The sequence below is a fragment of the Microcaecilia unicolor genome, chromosome 7 (genome assembly GCF_901765095.1).
Source record: "Microcaecilia unicolor chromosome 7, aMicUni1.1, whole genome shotgun sequence".
Lineage (NCBI taxonomy): Eukaryota > Metazoa > Chordata > Amphibia > Gymnophiona > Siphonopidae > Microcaecilia > Microcaecilia unicolor.
In genome coordinates, this window is record NC_044037.1 from 174,082,090 (window position 1) to 174,099,978 (window position 17,889).

The 17,889-nt window shown below is 44.0% G+C and overlaps 1 protein-coding gene across 1 annotated transcript in view; it reads right to left on the reverse strand.

Annotated features, from left to right (window-relative positions):
* Positions 1 to 17,889, reverse strand: part of CDK15 (cyclin dependent kinase 15) — a 196,450-nt gene that overhangs the window by 120,580 nt on the left and 57,981 nt on the right. The window contains exons 5-7 of the mRNA XM_030209325.1: positions 13,303 to 13,382; positions 10,510 to 10,604; positions 3,545 to 3,607 (exon numbers count right to left, since the gene is read on the reverse strand). Of these exons, the coding sequence (XP_030065185.1) occupies positions 3,545 to 3,607; positions 10,510 to 10,604; positions 13,303 to 13,382 (238 nt within the window). The remainder of the gene's footprint in view (positions 1 to 3,544; positions 3,608 to 10,509; positions 10,605 to 13,302; positions 13,383 to 17,889) is intronic.

The window sequence follows — 17,889 nt, forward strand, 5'->3', positions numbered from 1 at the left end:
CCCTCCAAAAAACCTCCTAGATGAGGAGGTAGTAGCAGAAGACGCCCGGAGGGAGAGAGAATCCATAGCATCATTGTGCTTTTTGATCTGATCGACCACATCCTCTACTTTTTCACCAAGAAGGTTATCCCCCCGGCAAGGAACATCCACCATTCGCTGCTGGATCTTATGATCCAGGTTAGAGACACACAGCCATGAGAGTCTGCGCATCACTATACCTTGAGCAGCTATTCTGGATGTCACATCAAAAGTGTCATAAGTACCCCTGGCCAGGAATTTTCGACACGCCTTCTGCTGCCTGACCACCTGGTGAAAAGGTTCGGCCAACTCCAGAGGAAGTGCTTCGACCAAACTAGACAGTTACCTCACCGAGTTCCGCAAGTGAATGCTCGTGTAGAGCTGGTATGTTTGAATCTTGGCTGCAAGCATAGCGGCCTGATATGTCTTCCTCCCAAAAGAATCCAAGGTCATAGACTCTCTGCCTGGGGGTGCTGAGGCATAGTCCCTAGGCTCTTGTGAGAGCAGAACCCACCACCATGGAATCGTGAGGTAGCTGAGACTTCACCATTACCAGCTCTCCATGGACTCTGTACTGGGACTCAGCTTTTTTGGGGACTACTGGATTAGAGAGAGGGAACGACCAGTTTTGCATAAGAACTTCCCTGAGTGTGTTATACAAAAGAGCCGTTGCAACCTCTATAGGTGGAGAAGGATAATCCAAGACCTCGAGCATCTCGGCCCTGGGCTCATCCACAACCTCCATAGGGAAGGGAATATCCTTAGACATTTCCCGAACAAAGGAGGAAAAAGAAAGACTCTCAGGCGGAGACATCCTTCTCTCAATGGGCAGAGTAGGATCAGAAGGGACCCCATAGGACTCTTCTTCAGAAAAGTATCTGGGATATTCCTCTTCCTCCCATGAACGCTCATCCTTGGTATCGGACAAAAGCTCTCTAAGAGCAGCCCGAACCCGAGCCTGTCTCAACGTCGAGGAATGACAACCTCGAGGGGGGATGTCGAGAAGTCGACCCCTGCCTGGACTGTGGCGAAGCTTCCTCCGCCGACGTCGAAGGAGAGTTGACCCGAGTGGCATCCGACGTGAGGTCGGGGACCTCACCACAGGCAAAGGGCCAGATGCCACTTCAACAGAAGCACCCCTGGCACCGAAGTAGACTGGCGCAGCAATCCCTCCAGAAGCTCTGGAAGAAGGGGCCTGATGCGACCCCTGCCTGGACTGTGGCGAAGCTTCCTCCGCCGACGTCGAAGGAGAGTTGACCCGGGTGGCATCCGACGTGAGTTCGGGGACCTCACCACAGGCAAAGGGCCACTTCAACAGAAGCACCCCTTGCACCGAAGTAGACTGGCGCAGCAATCCCTCCAGAAGCTCTGGAAGAAGGGGCCTGATGCGCTCGTCGAGAGCCGCCATCGGAGAAGGCTGCGGGGCTGGTACAGGGGCCAGTGGCTGAATCTGTGGGGGTTCGAGAGCCAGTACCAGGCTGCCAGAAGACTGACGCATCGGCACCTCCTGTATAGAGGGTGAGCGGTCCTCTCAGCGCCGACACTTCTCGGGTGCCGAATCCCTCGGCTCCCCGGAGCTCTCAGTACCGCGCATGGAAGGAGATCAATAACGGTGCTTCTTAGCCTTCGCTCGACGCCCGTCATCGAGATTCCTTGGTACTGAAGAGGAGGACGTGGAATCCTCATGCCTCCTCGGGGCCGGGTCCGATGAAGGGCGGTCCCAGGGGGCCTGCATAGCAGTAGGCCTCGAGACAGGTGGAGACCCACTCGATGCCTCGCTGCTCCCAGCGTGATGTGGTCGTTCGGCAGCCATTATCTGTGCTCTTGAAATCGATGCTTCCCTCGACGTTGATGCCGCCAACCTCAGTACCAATGCCGATGCCGACATCGAAGGACCGGACTGATCAGTAAAAAGTTTTTCTCGTTGAGCCTCCCGAGACACTTGGGTCCATTTTTTCATCAAAGAACACAGCTTACAAGCAACTAGTAGATGATCGGGCCCAAAGCACTGGAGACACCACACATGGGGGTCGGTACCCGAGATGGTCCGGTTGCACCGAGTACACGCTTGAAGCCGCTGGGTGTCCTCGATGACATGGACGTAAAAACGGCGGCTGCGAAATTAAAGGATGTGATTGTGCCAATTAAAAAGGCACAAAAAGGGAAAAACAAAACCTGGCCACGTGGCCTAAAAGACGGCCGCAGCGAAAAGAAAGAAAATTTAAACTTAGCGACAAAACTAAGGAAAAATAAAGGTAAAAAAAATTTTTTTTTTTTTTGTGATTTTGTTGAAAACAAGGAACAGAATAAAGAAGAAAAAAGACGAGGCAACGCGCAGACTCTCTCCTGGGCCAAGAGGAACACAGCGGAAAAACTGTGCACCTCAGACGCGGAGAAAAAGAAACTGAGGTCCTTGGTCATGCGAAGGGCGGGAAACCGGTCCACGCATGCGCAGTGCGTGCCGATCACGCACTAGAAGACTCTGGAAGATTTTTTGAGATTTTGCTATCAAAACTTCTGATCCTGGGCCGACGTGGACGTCGACCCAAGTGTGAGAACTATCAGCCTGCTTGTCTTCGGAGAATAGTGATTACAGCAGCAAGCTGAGAACCAGAGAAGACAGGGTTCAAATCCCATCTCTCCCACTAATGTTCCATGTGACTTTGAGCAAGTCATTTCATTTTTCATTGCCTCAGGCAGAAATTTTAACCCCATTTACTAATGTCGTAACACAGTAATGTACATTAACATGCATTAAATTTGATTTAGCACACACTGAGGAGGGTAGTAAATAATGCACACTAACACACTGTACGATATTTGCCTCTTAACATGCTATAAACCTCATTATCATGCATTATATTACCATAAGGCACATTAATTTAGGTTACTGCGAGATACATAAGGAGATGCAAAGAATTCAAATGTATGCAAAACACCTTATTATTATATAAATCTAATAATGCAGCTTGTAGTGAGTTTTGCAAGCTATATTAGTCCAGAAAAAAATAATGCAACTTAAAACTGATATTATTTTTCCTGCCCGAGAGCATCAGGCTGCTAAAATGTAGCCTGATACTCCTGGGTGACATCTTAAAGGTGCTGGTGCAAGTTAGTGACTCCTGCAGTAAACTAAGCAGTGGTAAAAGGCCAGCTTGTACTGCAGTTTAGTAATTTTACCCCTGTTCATCGCAAGCCACATTATTCTGTATAAGGTCTCGTTACTAACCATGCACTTAACTTGAGTCATGCTAGTAAATGTGACCCTTAGCTGAAAAACCCTGTGGGCAAAGAAATACTGTACCTGAATTTGTATCTCATCTTGAGTTTGGGTTTGGAAGGGAGTAATAAATCCAAAAATTCAAAACCAATTCTGGTTTTGCTTCATAGCATTTATGAACCTGTAATCCTGCTTTAAAAACTGGAACTCTATAAATTAGATTAAACAGGATGGGGCAGTTTGTCCATATAAGATGGAGCCATTTTCTAATTGTATAGTACAGAACTGAAACCTCAGACAACTTACCTTCACATTGTGAGGATGTAGTCCACCAGGGTGCTGGGACATGTATTGTGACAGGTCTGTGTGCTAAAGAGGACAGAAGACATTAACCTTAGGAGAAGTCATAAAGGGGAAAATTCTATATTTGGCACTGAACATTAGGCACTAACCCCATGATTCTATATATGGCGCCTTTATTCCTGCGTGGAATTGGTTTAACTAGCTAATCAGCGCTGTTATTTGGATGTTAACAAGCAATTATCAACACTAGTTCGCATTAAGATTTTTGCGCACAACTTGCTAAGCGTATTCTGTAACGTGGTGCATGTAAATTCTAATTCACATAGTTGAAAAGGGTGTGTGACCTTGGACAGGGCCATGGGCACTTCTAAAATCTATGCACATTGTTATAGAATATACCCACTCTCCCCTGGATTCTATATAATGCGCCTAAAGATCTGTGCTGAAATCAGCGCAGATTCTATAATATTGTGCATAATTTAACAAGCTTAACAAGCTGAAAGCTAACAGCACTTAACAAGCAATAATGAGCACTAAGTGGCACTGATTAGAATTTAGGTGCACAACTCGCTAAGTGTATTCTGTAATGATGTGCACCAAAATTCTAATGCATGCAGGCAAAAAGGAGTGTAATTATGGGTGGGTTTCATGGGCATTCTGAAGTTTCCAGGCCTAGTTATAGAATATGGTCCAGTGTGCCTAAATCTAAGTGCTGGGATTTACACCATGTTTTCATTTCTGGCACCGATTATAGAATACGCTTAGTCGGCATTGATTTCAGCGCCGATTTTTTGGGCAACATAAATAGAATCTCCTCCTCTGTGCCTAATTTAGATGTCAGGATTTAGGCCAAGTAAAACATGGCATAAGTGGCCACGACTACATTTGGTCACACAGAGAGGCGCTTAGAATATTGTATACAGTGGTGGAAATAAGTATTTGATCCCTTGCTGATTTTGTAAGTTTGCCCACTGACAAAGACATGAGCAGCCCATAATTGAAGGGTAGGTTATTGGTAACAGTGAGAGATAGCACATCACAAATTAAATCCGGAAAATCACATTGTGGAAAGTATATGAATTTATTTGCATTCTGCAGAGGGAAATAAGTATTTGATCCCCCACCAACCAGTAAGAGATCTGGCCCCTACAGACCAGGTAGATGCTCCAAATCAACTCGTTACCTGCATGACAGACAGCTGTCGGCAATGGTCACCTGTATGAAAGACACCTGTCCACAGACTCAGTGAATCAGTCAGACTCTAACCTCTACAAAATGGCCAAGAGCAAGGAGCTGTCTAAGGATGTCAGGGACAAGATCATACACCTGCACAAGGCTGGAATAGGCTACAAAACCATCAGTAAGACGCTGGGCGAGAAGGAGACAACTGTTGGTGCCATAGTAAGAAAATGGAAGAAGTACAAAATGACTGTCAATCGACAAAGATCTGGGGCTCCACGCAAAATCTCACCTCGTGGGGTATCCTTGATCATGAGGAAGGTTAGAAATCAGCCTACAACTACAAGGGGGGAACTTGTCAATGATCTCAAGGCAGCTGGGACCACTGTCACCACAAAAACCATTGGTAACACATTACGACATAACGGATTGCAATCCTGCAGTGCCCGCAAGGTCCCCCTGCTCCGGAAGGCACATGTGACGGCCCGTCTGAAGTTTGCCAGTGAACACCTGGATGATGCCGAGAGTGATTGGGAGAAGGTGCTGTGGTCAGATGAGACAAAAATTGAGCTCTTTGGCATGAACTCAACTCGCCGTGTTTGGAGGAAGAGAAATGCTGCCTATGACCCAAAGAACACCGTCCCCACTGTCAAGCATGGAGGTGGAAATGTTATGTTTTGGGGGTGTTTCTCTGCTAAGGGCACAGGACTACTTCACCGCATCAATGGGAGAATGGATGGGGCCATGTACCGTACAATTCTGAGTGACAACCTCCTTCCCTCCGCCAGGGCCTTAAAACTGGGTCGTGGCTGGGTCTTCCAGCACGACAATGACCCAAAACATACAGCCAAGGCAACAAAGGAGTGGCTCAGGAAGAAGCATATTAGGGTCATGGAGTGGCCTAGCCAGTCACCAGACCTTAATCCCATTGAAAACTTATGGAGGGAGCTGAAGCTGCGAGTTGCCAAGCGACAGCCCAGAACTCTTAATGATTTAGAGATGATCTGCAAAGAGGAGTGGACCAAAATTCCTCCTGACATGTGTGCAAACCTCATCATCAACTACAGAAGACGTCTGACCGCTGTGCTTGCCAACAAGGGTTTTGCCACCAAGTATTAGGTCTTGTTTGCCAGAGGAATTAAATACTTATTTCCCTCTGCAGAATGCAAATAAATTCATATACTTTCCACAATGTGATTTTCCGGATTTAATTTGTGATGTGCTATCTCTCACTGTTACCAATAACCTACCCTTCAATTATGGGCTGCTCATGTCTTTGTCAGTGGGCAAACTTACAAAATCAGCAAGGGATCAAATACTTATTTCCACCACTGTATACTGCACAGAAATTCAAGCCTATTCTATCAAATTTAGGCATACTTTACAGAATATGCCTAGGCGTATTTTTTTCCACGCAGAATTTTCAGGCGCCATATATAGAATTCACTGCTTAAGCGAAATTCTATAAGTTGAGCCTAAAGTTCAGCACAGTGTATAGAATAACGTTTAAGCAGAAAGGTCGCATGTAAATTTAGGTGCTGCCATTTATACCAACAAAAATGTGATGAAAATACCCTCACCTAAATTTACATGTGGAGCACCATTATTCTATAATTACGCACGTAACTCAAAACCACGCCCCTGATACACCCCAAAATGCCCATGACCCTCCCATTTCCGCACCCCCTTTTTTGGGCTGTGCATAAATTTTACGTACAGATTCTGGGTCAAATTCTATATGGTGCCTAAAAAAATCTGTGTGGTACACATTTCTGCCTAAGCGTATTCTATAAGCAGCACCTAGATTTAGGTGTGGTATTATAGAATACGCTTAGTTGATATCCCAGCGCCTAAAACTACACACCTCCATTTACACCAACAAAAGTGAGGAATAAATCTCTGCGCGTAGATTTACTCGCACTGGGTCATATTCTACAACTACGTGTGTAAATTTTGGAATGCCCATAAAAGGCCCATAGCCACACTCCTTTTGAACTGGGGGAATTAGAATTTAGGTGCAGTTCACTACAGAATAAGCTTAGCGAATTGTGCGTGTAAATTCTAATTATTACCAATTAGTGCTTATTATTGCTTGTTAAGTGCTGTTATCAATGCTGATTAGCTTGTTAAACCAATTAAGTTACATGCGCCATTACAGAATATGCCTGGATTTTGGCACAGATCTCTAGGCACGCTAAATAGAATCCGGGGGTCTGTGCCTAAATTGATGTGTGTAAGTCCCAATTAAATCTAATTAGAGCCAATAATTGTTAAAAAGCCAATTTTTGGCACCAATTGGCTCATAATTCCATTAAATTGCACGTGCAATTCGGCTCACACCTAAATTTGTGTGCGCAATTTTTGGCAACTTTTATAGAATTAGGGGGACTATGTGCAAAGAGGGCACACACTTTCCCAATAGCATGCATATGCGTGAAGCGTTCTGCATGAGTGCACACGTGTGCACTATCAGAAAGAGTGTGCTCATAGGTGCCCTGTGTAACACGTTTTGTGAGGCTAAGCCTCCCCAGCCCCAAACTGTGACCTTCCTCTTTTTCCTGCTGCTGGGCCCAATCCCTTCCCAGGTCTCTCTTCCTCCCTCTCTCCTGGATCACCTTCTTGCAGTCTTTCTAGGTCAGCGGTAACTGACAGTGGTATCAAGGGTAAAAACAAAGTAAAGACATACAGGACTATTTTCCTGCAAGCGCAGTTGCTAGCTCTGCCCCCTCTGATGTAAACTTCCTGCATCACAGGGGCATGACTGAAACAGTTAGCAGCAGCTTGCGTAGGAAAATGGTCCTGTGGTCTTCACTTTGTTTTTACTGCTGATACCACTGATATTGCTGCTGGCTACCACTGACCTAGAAAGGCTTTAAGAGAGAGATCAGGGGGGAGGGGGGAAAACAGAGAGAAAGAGTCAATGATGGATAGTGGGGAGAGGCAGAGAAAGCAGTGGCGTAGCAAGGGCGGTCCGCCCTGGGTGTCAACGGGTGGGGGGGTGCTCTGTCCACCCCCTTGGCGTGGCACGGCACACCCCCTGGCGTGGACCCCCCGGCGCAACGCCTCTCACTCCCCTCCCCATCCGACAGTCCCCACCTGCCTATCAGCTGAGCTCTGTGCACTCGGCACCTCAAATCTGCAGCGCTGTTGACTGTAAAAGAAGACAACCGTCTCGTCGTTGGCCCTTCACTCTCTGTGTCCCGCCCTCGAGGAAATAGGAAGTTACATCAGAGAGCGGGACTCAAATGGAGGGGCGGGGGAGGGGGAGTGGCTGCAGTGACGACATCAAGGGGGCGGCGAGGGCGGGGCCAAGGGGGTGTGGAGGATGGTGGGGAGGCCGGGGCTACGGGAAGCTGTCATTTCAATGCAGGGGGAGGGGGGGAGTGGCGGCGAACTCGGGGTGGGGCAGTGGTGTCGGAAGGGAAAAAAAGAAAGCCAAGTGCTCATCAGGGACGTCCTTGAAGGACGTCCATGTTAGGTACTTTAGAAGGACGTCCCTGACGAGCACTTGGGACACGCAGCTTATTCTTTTTTTTTTTCCACAACGGTTTTAGGCACTTTCCCACTGGTCTCCATGGGTCCGTTCACAGTATCCCCAGCCTAACGAGAGGTGCAGACCTCACGTTAAGTTTTCCATGGTAAGAGGAATCGGTAAACGTTAGTGCATCTCATTATAATAGCCTTGCAACGGTAGTGCAGCTCATTAAAATCATCTGCATTCTGTTTTCATTAGCTGCTATCATGATAGGAAAATAGCCTTTAGTGCATGCCAGGGTTTACTAGCTCGTTAATGGCTCGTTAATTGCTCGTTAAGTTTAGTGCATCTGGCCTTAAATCAGAGTGGAGTTAGAAAACTGGTCCTGAAATTTCCTAATTTAGTGGGTTGCAACCCAGCCCTCAAAAACACGCTCAACTAGTTGGGTTTTCAGGACATCCGCAACATATACACGAGAGAGATTTGCATGCACTGTCTCAACTGTATGAAAATCTCTTGCATATTCATTGTGGACATTTTGAATACTTGGGGTGAGTGTGTCTTGGGGACTGGGGTGGAAACACTGTTCTACTTCACATCAAAGCAAACAGAATGTTAGAGATTATCTGAAAAGTGATGGAAAAGAAAAAACTGAGAATGGCATTATTCCTTTGTACATGTCCCTGGTGCATCAGCACCTTGAGTACTGTGTGTAGTTTAGGTCACCCCTGTCTCTAAAAAGATGCAGTGCAACTAGAAAAGCAAGGATAGCTTTTTAAGGCATTATGCCTGATATTTAAGTCTTTCTATGGTAATTGTGTAAAAGATCTTTCACAATCTTTTAAAATTTTACAATCAAGTACTCAGTTCTGGCATTGGTATTCATTAATCTTAGCTTTTCCTTCTGTTATACAAATCAGATTTAAAGCTATATTTTCCCATTCATTTCATCATCTAGTGGTTCAGTTTTGGAATCATCTTCCAGTTTGTCTCCGCCTTTTATGATCTCTTGTAAATTTTCGTAAGGCCTTGAAGACCTACTTATTTAGATCAATGTAATTAATATTTTATACGTTCTCAGTATATTTTTGATTATTACTTGTAATCGTTGACGATTGTAATTCCTGATGATTGTATCAGTCTCTATTTTTGTGTACCCCACCTTGAATCCAGTTGGAGAGTTGGCAGTTTATAAGTACAATGTAACATCATGTAATGTAAAAAGCTTCAGAGAAGAGCAAAACAATGATAAGAGGGAATTGAACGCCTCCCTTATAGAACACTATCAGCTATGCACGTCTCTAGGTGCAATTAGGCATGACCCTTTACAATGGCATAAGAGAATGTGCCTGTTTTGGTGCACAAACTTGGGCTTGTACTATTATCCTATAATGCCTTAGGCATACCTAAGTGCTGTTATAGAACTGGAGTGGAGGAGTGGCCTAGTGGTTAGGGTGGTGGACTTTGGTCCTGAGGAACTGAGTTTGATTCCCAGCACAGGCAGCTCCTTGAGACTCTGGGCAAGTCACTTAACCCTCCATTGCCCACCGCATTGAGCCTGCCATGAGTGGGAAAGCGCAGGGTACAAATGTAATAAAAAAATAAATTGGTGCTAAACACACCCCTCTGTAGTGCCTAAATTGGGGCACCAAGTTATAGAATTGCCTTCAATGTCTTGAAATTATGTTTTATGCAAAATACAGTCCCAGACCTAGGGGCAGCCATGGAAGAGGATCCCTTGGGTTTAATGGCAGACACAGAAACATAGTACATGGAAAGCCATGTCTGGTATATAGTTATGCCAGGCTAACATCTATTCGAGAAAGACAGGGTAGGATAAAATGGAGGAGGAGCAGTGGTGTAGCCAGGAATTTTGAACAGGGGATGCATTTCACGTCACATCTCCCTCCTGCCGCCCCCACCCCCAGTACCTTTTAAATCACCTCCAGTCTTTGCCCGGGCAGCACCAGTGGCACTCATAGGTTATCTGCGGCCTGCAGCAAGGCTTTCTCTCTGAACCGTCCTGCCCTTCAGAAAACAGGAAGTTGTGTCAGAAGAGATGGGACGGTTCAGAGAGAAAGCCCCGGCACAGGCTGCAGGCAGCCTATGAGTGCCACTGGCGCTACCCAGGTGAAGACTAGAGGTGATTTTAAGGCACTGGGGAGGGGGGGGGGGAGGAGATGGAATTGTGAGAGCTTTGCGGGGCCAGGAAGGGTGAGATGCTGCAGAAGTGAGAAAGGAGGAGCTGACAGGGGGTGCGTACACAACACACACACCTTGAATGGATACGCCATTGAAGAGGAGTGTAACTTACCACATATTCAAAGACAAAGGTCAGGGTCTCTCTTGTCTGGATGATGTCATGCAAGAGTACAATGTTAGCGTGTTTCAGACCTTTCAGGAGGGAAGCTAGAGAAATTGAAATGAATAAATCATCAACCCAAGGAGCTGTTGTTAAGAGTACAGGTGACTTACTCAGCTAGGGTGGTGGGAAGAGAATAACGATGGCACGGCAAAAGTGGCATGCCTGAAATTTTAACCTAATGGAGCCTGCTGGAGCTGAGCTCACACTATGATTTATCCTATCCCCATACACAAAACTATTCATACAAAGCTCCCTCCTCTCTCACTTAAACCTACTAAGTTATTATTTGTGTAATTCTTTAAATAGTTCCTCTGTAATTTCTCTGAGCCATGGGGGAAGCCGTATTGAAAATAATATCATTCACTGACTCTCCTGGAATAGGGCCCAATTAGTTTATGCCATAAACTTGCTGTCATTTCTGAGATCCTAACCCAACAAATCCAGTGCACATGAGGTAATCTGTAATTAAACTGCTAAAACGGCTGTGGCCCAGGGTTCAGCAGATTTGCATAAGAGCAACTTAAAGAAAAATAACTACAGGAATACAAATATTAAATGACACAAGGTGAATGTTACCACTTGTTTGTATACTTCTGGAGCACCACACAGTATACACAATGTATGATTTTTCCTTTAAATAAATATCCCATCTCATTTCAGTTTTCCGTTAGACCTTCCACCATGATGTAAATAAAGAGAGGTGGATGAACTTGAAATCCAAGGATAGGGGACTTACTGACAGAGGTGAAGACTCTCTCACATTCTAAGTGGGATATCTCATTTACATCAGGGGTGGGCAACCACAGTCCTCGAGGGCCACAACCCAGTCAGGTTTTCAAGATTTCAACAATGAATATGCATGAGATTGATTTGCATGCACTGCTTCCATTGTATGCAAATAGATCTCATGCATATTCATTGTGGAAATATTGAAAACTCAACTGGGTTGTGGCCCTTGAGAACCGTGATTGCCCTCCCACCCCTGATTTATATGGTGCATGAGCATTTGCAACGAGGTCAGAGAAGCAAAAAAAGGTGAAGAGAAGGACAAAAGCAAGAAATCCACAAAGGTTGAGCAGATGTGGTAGGAGGCCCAAGCCTGATGTATTCGTTTCTGCAGGATAAGTAAGGAGGAAATAGATTTTGTGAACTGAAAGATCATAAGATCACAGTCAGCTATATCTTTATAAACCTTGTTTGGAACTTCAGGCTTCCCGGGTCACATTCAATTGGAGCATTATCATTTGTATCAGTTACTATTCTTCTGTGTAGATATGTGTATTCTCAGAGGTTTCTCTAGTAGAACATTAAACAATGCATTTTGAATATGAAAGGTCTTTTAGGGGGTAAATTATCAAGCTGCGCTAAAAGGCAGGTTTTTACTGCACCTTGATTTACTACAGGAGTCACCAACCCATGGCATTGCCGTACTGAGGTTGCTGACTCCCATGGCAAATGGATAATGCTGCTTGCGAGCCATGGGTCCAGGAGTATCAGGTCGTCAAGCTCCTAGGCTGTATGTTAAAGGGGTTGGCACATATCAGCCATAGCCCCCTTTTGTGTCATCCATCCAGCCCCCCCCCCCAGCTCAAAGGCCCCCAATGGGGACCCCATGTAAAAGGGCACCCTTATAGAAACATGACCCCCCCCCCTAAGGGTAGTACTGCCAAATTACCACTAGGGGTCACCAGTGACATTTTGGAAGAAGGTGCGGGTTAGGACAGGAGCAATTGAGGATCACTCCTGCCCGCACCACTAGACACCAGGGGTTTCTACTATAGTAGGTGTGTGAGAGGGTTACATCCTTGGGGGAAGGTGTTTGGTGGAGGAAGGGTCAACTTCCAAGGTGGGGTTTCCACTAGGGGCCCTTTGGGTTGGGGGGCTAGTTGGGGCACACAAGAGGAGCTTGATTTGGGGGGGCAAATAGGGGCTTTCAGCCTGGGGAGTGCTCTGGCCACAACAATGGCTGCTGTGTGCTAGCCCCTTTAACATGCAGTCTGGGAGTATAGGCCGCAGTTGGACCCCGATGCTACTAGGCAGTAAAATAACCAGCTTTAGCTGGGGTTATTTTACTGGCTATACTGGTACAACAAGCTACGGTATATTATTTACATAGAATGGTGCTGCTTTACATGCATTTGAATATTTTGCATCTCATCAATATGTAACATGAGGTGACCTAATTATTGCTGCATTAGGGCGCTGCACCCAGCATTAGAGCTTAAGAGGCAAATAATACAGGCTAGTGCCCTAACACATCTTGATAACTACTCCCCCCCCATACACCCCACACACACACACCCCTTAGTTGTATTCTAATTTAACCCTATATATTGGGCTCAGTTAGAAAAAAGCAGAGTGTGCCTGCTGAATGGCTAAGGACAAAGGAAGCACTTTCCCCAGCTATCTGTGCTGCTTTCATGCTTTACATGCATCAGTGTGATGCCTACATGGTGCTCTAATAATCTGCTTGGAAACTGTTCATCCTGTGTAAATACGTCATGTGAATAAGATGCTGTTAAAGGTTAAAACAGCAGCCCCAGCTTTACATACACATCCTGGTAGAGTGCCTAAACATGTGGAGCTTCCAAGATGTTGACACTAATACCTCCTCACAAATGTTACTGAATTCAGTGATGAAGAAAAATAATTTCATAACGTTGCCACTGGATTATTTTCAGACAGCTTTTTCTTGGGGTGGGTGGGGGGAGAGGGTTAAAAGAGTTGCTTTGTATTGCTCACCTTCCCGGATGGCTGTAAACGGCACGCCTTCCTCTGTCTTCATGCTGATGACTTTCAAAGCCACCAGTTGCCTGTTAATTCTAGACGGTAAGAGGGGGAGGGGACAAATGTGCTGAGAAGGATGTCCGTGCTACTGTAGCTCATGTACCAACAAGCAACTTACCCCCAGTGCCACTCTACCTGTTTCCAATATGCACCCATAAATAACCTCCCATGAAATGTAGTTACCTATGTAACGTATTCTTTCTATGTTCATTGGACCTCATTGTTTAAAAGTTTTACTTTTACTGTATCCATTAAATATAATTTTATTAAAGATATGTCTAAAAAATCATAATCTAAATCATGCCCCATACTCTGCCATTATCTGGATATTTCTCCCCACAGTGGTTTGTAGCAGGATGTACTTAATAGTGTATAGACTATTGATCAAAGGACAATTGGTCATAACTACTTGGCCACAGGACAGGTGGTCATAGGGTCTTTCACCACAGTGCCTTTTGGTCATAGGACCTTGTAGTCACATGTATAATGGACACCTCTACTATTGGTCAAAAACCTATTAGGTCACTGATATATTGGTCACAAGGACTTAAAGGGGAAAATTCTATATAGGGACCTTAAAAATCTGCTCCATAAAACCACGTGGTTAGCGTGATTTTATAAAGTATGCCTACAGTTAGGCATAGTTTATAGAATATGCTCACATACCATTCTTGCACCTAAAATTTAGGCACATCCATTTAGGCCACCTAAAACCAGGCCCAAATACTACGCCTAAGTTAGGCGCAGATTGTGTGCATTCTATAATAGTGCACATAATTTTTTTGAAATGCCCACAACCCGCCCATTCCATGCTCATGGCAACACTCCCTTTTCAACTGTACACATTAGAATTTACATGCCCCATGTTATAGAACATGCCTAGAAAGTTGTGCACGTAAATTCTAATTAAAACCAATTACTGCCGCTAATTGCTTAACATCCAATTATCGGTGCTGATTGGCTTGTTAATCAATTAAGTACGCAGTTTGGCCGTGCGGCCAAATTAGTGCGCACAACTACAGGCACCATATATAGAATTTGGGGGTTATTGTCATGAAGAACTTTGACTTTATAGATCTAATATTGACTTTATAGATCTAATATCTCTACCCTCATTTCCCCTTACGTTCCCGCCCGTAACCTCCGCTCACAGGACAAATCCCTCCTCTCAGTACCCTTCTCCACCACCGCCAACTCCAGGCTCCGCTCATTCTGCCTCGCCTCACCCTATGCTTGGAATAAACTTCCTGAGCCCTTACGCCAAGCCCCCTCCCTACCCATCTTCAAATCCATGCTCAAAGCCCACCTCTTCAATGTTGCTTTCGGCACCTAACCTTTATACCTTTCAGGAAATCTAGACTGCCCCTATTTGACTGACTGTACATTTGTCCTTTAGATTGTAAGCTCCTTTGAGCAGGGACTGTCCTTCTATGTTAAATTGTACAGCGCTGCGTAACCCTAGTAGCGCTTTAGAAATGTCAAGTAGTAGTACATGGGCTTCAAAGGCTAGTTGGGATTAGGCTATTTCTTCGGTCTTATTCCAAGTAAATCTCCTTTATGCAAGTTATTTTTTATAATAATTGAGTCCAGAGTGTAAATGTCTTTCAAGTCTATCAGGACAGCTGATAAGGCACACATTGTTATGCATGGCTGTTGGTTACAATTCTTTATAATGCTAGCTGCATAACGTTAACAGGAAGTAGCTAGTGCAATGTACACATTTGTGCATGATGGTAAGAAAATGTAGTTGTAACATCTGATCAAATTATTAATTTACAATTTAGTATAAACTTTGTTAAAAAAAAGTGTGACAGAGTGATAAATGGAATATTGGGGAAACAATCAGTGGTTTTCAACTTCTTTGTCTACTCTTAAACAGGAATGTCGTCAAGCAGAGCGTGCTTGGAAAACATTTAATGATTCTACACTTAGGGGCCCTTTTACTAAGCCACTGTAAAATGCCTGTGCTAGTTTTGGCACGTGAAGTTGGCGCATGCTGGGTCACTTTTTGCCAGGGCGAGATAAAGGGCTTTTTCTAAATGGGGCAGAAAATGGCCCTGTGCTAATATTAAAATTAGCATGTGACTATTTACTGCCTGAGCTCTTACCGCCACCTATTTAGAAGGCGGTAAGGGCTCAAACACTATTCACGCACTAATCGGGCAGCGCATGGCTAGAACGCCCCAAACGGTAGAAAATAGAAAATTACTTTCTTCCATGGGAAACTGCGCGCACCGATTTCGGAAGTACCATCAGGCTCCTGTGCTACCCCAGCAGTAGGGCCAATAGCCCTACCACAGCTTAGTAAGAGGGCCCCTTGGAGAAGGTTATTTTCTTCTTATACATATCAGACTAAACAGGCTAAAAAAAGAATATTATTCTAAGTTAACTGGCATGAACTGTCTGAGTTTGAATAAGTTATTTGGTATTATGAGACATTTGACTGTGTTCTGATACTGGTGCTGTGATGATTCAGCCTTCAGCAGGTGATCTTGCAGTACATATTTTGAGTAAAATTGATACTGTACTTAAATCTTTTGATAGCAATATAGATTTGAATGTATATTCTGGCTTTGGGTTTTTGACCTATATTCTTTAGAAGGTATTTAGCTAATAGGAATTGATCTGTTTTTCTTCTAGTTACTAGCCAAGAGGTTATTACATGTGTTAAGAGACTATCTAGAACATGTCATTTGGATGTTTGTCCATCTTTTTTGTTTACTGATGTTCCTTTAACCGTATTGGACTGGCTGGTTTGTTTTGTGAATTCAGTCTTAGTTCAAGGTTGTTTTTCTCCTTCTTTGGAGAAATTGTACTATCTCCAATACCAAAAAGTACAAATATGGATCTATCTCAAGTCTCTAGCTTTAGACTGACTGCAGGAATTCCTTTTGTCACAAAACTTATTGAGTTTTTAGTAGCTGCTCAATTGAATAGGTTTATTTCGGATTCAAATGTTTTGCTATCTTATCAACATGGGTCTGGGAGTTTCTTTAGTACTGAAACACTGTTGATTGAACTGACGTCTTATGTAAGATCAGAACTAAGTAAAGGTGGTCAGGTACTTTTATTGCAGTTCAATATTTCTGCGGCCTTTGACACTGTTAATCACGACCTACTGTTGTGCAGGTTGTCAGAGATTGGAATTTCTGGAGTGGTATTACAATGGTTTGAAGGTTTTTTGAAGAATAGACAATATAAGGTTTTGAAGGGTGGAATTTGCTCAGAGTGCTGGGTACCCCCATGTGGGGTACCACAAGGGTCCCCTATTTCTCCCTAATTTATTTATTTATTTATTAGGATTTATTTACCACCTTTTTGAAAAAATTCACTCAAGACGGTGTACAGTAAGAATAAATCAAACATAAGAAATAGACAATTACAGCAGTCAAAGTATGATATAATACACTACTTACAATGTCAACACAATACGTAATAGAAACTTTTAATAGACAGCATAGGGTATAAGCAAAGATGGAACATATAGATAGGTAAGAGAGTAAGAGGAGTTAAAAAATGGTGACTAAAAGTTGCACATGAGGTCAGAGAGATGATTAAATGTTATCTCAGCTAGGATAGGAGTAGATAAACATGTCCTGCTGCAGTATGTGCAGCCCGTGTCACTCCTTGTGTGATTTGTATACGAGCACATTGAATAAGATAATTATGTTTCCCGATGAATGGATTTTTTCTTATGCAGATGACATATTTGTATTGATTCTCATTCATGTGAATATAAAATTGTTAATTTCTAGGCTTTCAGAAATTATGGGACTCAATGTGGTCTCAGATATATCATTTAAAATTTAAAGCTGAGAAAACCAGGTTTTTGTGGTTTAGTTTAAAAAAGGATGCTATTCCAACTTCTATCCAACTGCTTGATGGAATGATTTTTAAGATTGATACTGTGTCTAAAGTACTGGGTGTCCTTTTAGAATACTCTTTGAATTTTGAAGTGTAGGTTACTTCAGTGGAATGACAATCTCTCTTTAAATTAAGACAATTAAGAGTAATCCACTCTCATTTTACTAGCATCATTTCATTCCTATGGGCGTCTCTAATGTTTAGTGCGCGCCAAATTTTAGCGCACGCTAAAAACGTAAGCGCTTCTTAGTAAAAGACCTCCTCAAATAACTATGGAAGCAGTGTATCAGTATTGGTGTGGTTATTTAATTGTGGGTTGAAAATGAGAACAAGGATATAGAAGAAAAAGATTGCATTAAATATATATGTGGGAACAGTAGGATTTTGGTGGGTTTTGAAAGGGTCACACTTTCCTCCATAAATATAACCATTAGATTAGGATATGGGCCTGGGTCTCCTTCTCTATGGTGCACTGCATCGACCACTAGGCTACTCCACGGACCTGCTTGCTACTCTAATAGGACTGGTCATAACATCATAGAGGCTGGTATGTACTGTTTCACATCTTTTGGAGGTAGAAGGGAGTCAGTGACCACTAGGGGAATAAGGGGTGATTATGCCTTAACCCTCCAGTGGTCATCTTCTCATTTAGGGCACCTTTATGTGACTTAGCCATGA